At 34.3% G+C, this 3,733-nt stretch overlaps 1 protein-coding gene across 1 annotated transcript; it reads right to left on the reverse strand.

The window, feature by feature from the left end:
* On the reverse strand, window positions 1–511 carry LOC110017831 (the record flags this gene model as incomplete). Its single annotated transcript, XM_020714951.1, is given in 1 exon segment — window positions 1–511. A coding segment is annotated over 1 exon segment (233 nt), but the record flags the coding sequence as incomplete, so codon positions are not given.
* Window positions 512–3,733: the final 3,222 nt, after the last annotated feature.

The following is a 3,733-nucleotide window of genomic DNA, read 5'->3' on the forward strand; positions in this document are numbered from 1 at the left end:
CTCTTGTAACATCCGAAGCAATCGCAGCCGAGTTCCGGTGGGTGGTGCTGGTTGTTCTTCTTTCCGGCGATCGGGCCGCACAGAAGGTAGGCGAGCACCTCTTTGTCCTCCGGCGAGAGTGCTGCGGTTAGGGTGAGGATGGCTGCCGGGAGAACGGAGAGGAGATCGCATGGGGATGAAGGTGGAGGTGAAGGGTGGATCTTCTTTCCTAATCCGTTGTACAGCTTCATCATATCTATCTATCTCTGTTTCTTTTCTTATTCGGAAGAGAGGAAGAAGAATAAGATGGATTATTTATATGTTACGTATTATATGCAATTGATGCTTTGGTTTGGAAAGGAAAGCAAAGGAAGCTGATTCTTTGAATGACTTCAAGAATCCTGAAAGCAGTATATGCTCCAATTTGTGAAGGAGTTAGTTTTTATACATTGATTTTTTAATTTTAGAAATTTGTTAAGAGACCAAGTTAAATAGAATAGATCCGAGGATCAGGGAAGGCTTGGTCAGAGGAGGAGCCATTATTGCGTGCGGAGAGCGCACGCAGATCACAACCGTGCATCGCGGCTGTCATATAATTAGATTAAGAGGAGACACGTGTTTGGAGAATATTTAGATATATATTAGGAAGTAAAAATTGAAGTGCCAAATAAAAAAGGATTTTTTTTTCCATATATAGACAATTAATAATTTATGGAAAAATAGAGAAAATAATCAAAATGTTGGTCTGCCTTTTAAATTAGTTGTTTATGATTGAAATCACATAAGTAATTATGAAGTTGACAGGCAAGGGTTGGAGCCTGGAGGCTATATATTAGGAAATTAATAGGTTGTAGGAACTAAGAAATGAAAGTGAATGTTATAACGGTAAGTGGGAAGTTTTAATTTAAACGTTTCTTAAGCGACTTGTTTCATATGGTAGAAAACTATAAGATAGGAATCAAAATTCATGCTACAAACATTATCATGATAAATCATAATAAATCATAACAAACATTGATTCCTATGAGCGAGAAACACCAACTTCATTGAAAAGAAAGCATTATCCAATGTAGCTCAACGACGAAGGTTATAATAGAGCAATTTATAGGCTCATTAGATTAGTGTGCAATAATTCATTGCTTCTTAAAACACCAAGAAATAGGATTTTAATCCACATAAATGAGATAATTGAAAGAGAAGTTTTCTTTGTCGCATGCCAATTTGCATTAGAGTGCTTTAAAGTGGGAGGAATTAATGATAAAAGATATCACATGATTTAGAGTCTCATAATGATAATAGAGTAGATACATCTTTTTATTAATATCCCTCTCTTTCTTATTCGTCTATTTTTTTTTAAAATTGGGTTTATTTGTCATTAAGAATAAGAAAGAAAAATTTATATTTAATTAGCTTGGAAAGAAAATAAATCATATCTAATGATGATTTTGAGAACCATAATAAGCAATGCACGTTCAAATATAACAATTTCTATTTTATAGAAATTTTTTTTTCAAACTCGAAGTCAAATACTAAAGATGGAATGACAAATGGTAGGTGACGATTTTTCATAAAATATTTTCAACAATAAAACTGACAAGCAGGAAGTTAGTGAAAAGATAACTAAGAGTCTGTTTGGGGCAGCTGCAGCTTATCCAGCTTCTGCTGATAACCAGCTTATCCTGATAATCTGTTAATGAGCAGCTGATCCGGGTAAGCTAGCTGGTTGTTTGGTTTGTGCTTTTGGAAAACAACTGATTCTGGATAAATGATTATTCTGCCCTTGTTATGGATAAGTTGTTTAGTTGTTTGGTTTGTGCGTTTGCTTGTTATGGATAAGTTGTTTAGTTGTTTGATTTGTGCGTTTGGAAAACAGCTGATTTGCAGTTTTTTGTTCATAAAAGACCATTCAGACATTATTAATTTTAATTTTCCAAAAAATTATTTTTAAATTATGTGTAACATAAATTGTAATCAATAATTTATATTTTAAACTAATTTTAAAATCACATTAGATTGCAAAGTATATACAGAGAGAGAAAGGCTACGTAATTCCACACTCGGATTTTTCCGGGTTACCAAATTCTACAAACATATATACAAAGAGAGAAATGCTATGTACCTAAACTCTGATTCTGAAAGGGCTGGACCAGCAAAAATAGAAACTGCTACAATTATATGAATGGAATTTAAAGGGGTATGAATGACAAACATATAATTAGTAAGAAATCTAATAAAATTATAAGAGATAACACCCCTAATTAGGAAGAATTTGTTTATCCCATATTAAAGAGCAGTTATTCACCTCGATGCAGCAAACATGATAATTATATGAATTTGACAGTTAAACTATTGATCCTACGCTAATTAGAAAATAAGATAAAATAATTATGAAATGAAACTTATTTATTTACAAAATTAGATGCAACCAAAGACTTATTTTTATTATTCAATTATTATTATTATTATTTATTTTTTTTTTAAGTAAGAAGTTTTGAATATTAATTGAGCAAAACATAATTAAAATACTATCTTTATTTTATTTTAGTTTTGACAAGGAATAAAAATTTTTATTTTTAAATAAAATTTTAGGTGATTTACTTGCATAACACCTATATTTAATAAAAAGTAAAAAAAAAAAAAAATCTTTAAATCCTAAAAAATTCTTACCAGCAACAGGACCTTCCAAGCTTGATATTTAACTATTCAGGAGTTCTGTACATATACATCAAGCAGTATTTAATGACCATTACCAATGCTACCTTATTAGACGATACATGGTTGACAAGCATCATGTGATAAGCATATGAAATATATGGGAAGAAGAACAGAATAATAAAGTCATAAGCCAGTAAGAAGACGAAAGAGGGATGCAGAAATCAAGACCAATCAGTGAATTCAAACACTTTGTAAACAATTTCAATATCAGTGGGAATCTGCCAGAACATTCAATGCGTTCAATGTAATGTGCAGATTTCTGGTTGTTTCATTTTCGTTCTGCATCTGAGGAACCAGTGCTGCTGCCAGCGCCCATAAGATCGTGATTCCTACAAATCAACCTTACAAATCAGCTACGAGATTCAAGGGTTAGGAAAATTCGGTCGGACGGTGGATTTATAAGATTCAAAGAGGCTTATGCACGTAAGCTGGTGGGAACATGGGGAGAAAGACGAAGGTTGCCTTCCTTGCTGGTTTCGGGTAGGATCGGACGGAAGGAGGAGGGCGCCCGGAGGAGAGCGACGGAGGATGTGTAGGAGGGGGAGTCTAGCTTTCGGCGAAGGAGCAACGAACTTCGAATGATTTTCAGTGAGTCGTGGCTTAAGGGGCGAGGGCTAGGTTTTGCAGTGAGGAAAAGGGGTAGAGGCGTAAAACGATGGACGAAAACGCGGATCGCTGGTATAACCCCGCGATTTGTGTGTAATAGAAAATATTGAATGCAATTTTCAAATAATTTGTCCGAACGTGCGAAACAAACAGACAGACGGATTTTTCAAAACGCCGCCGCACTTATAAGCAGCCTCAAACGGGCCCTAAGTAATTGTATGAATAAAATAATAATAATAAGAATATTGAAGTAACCTAAGGACATTATCATAGCTTATGTGGCTCTCAACTCTACCATTTATGACCTACATATATTATCACAGCTCATGCGATTCCCAATACTAGTCTCTGTGACCTACAAACATTATCATAGTTCAAGTAACTCTCAACCCTGGCTTCTGCAACTAACAAACATTATTGTAGCTCCATGTTA

The sequence above is a fragment of the Phalaenopsis equestris genome, unplaced genomic scaffold (genome assembly GCF_001263595.1).
Source record: "Phalaenopsis equestris unplaced genomic scaffold, ASM126359v1 Scaffold000002, whole genome shotgun sequence".
NCBI classification, from domain to species: Eukaryota; Viridiplantae; Streptophyta; class Magnoliopsida; order Asparagales; family Orchidaceae; genus Phalaenopsis; species Phalaenopsis equestris.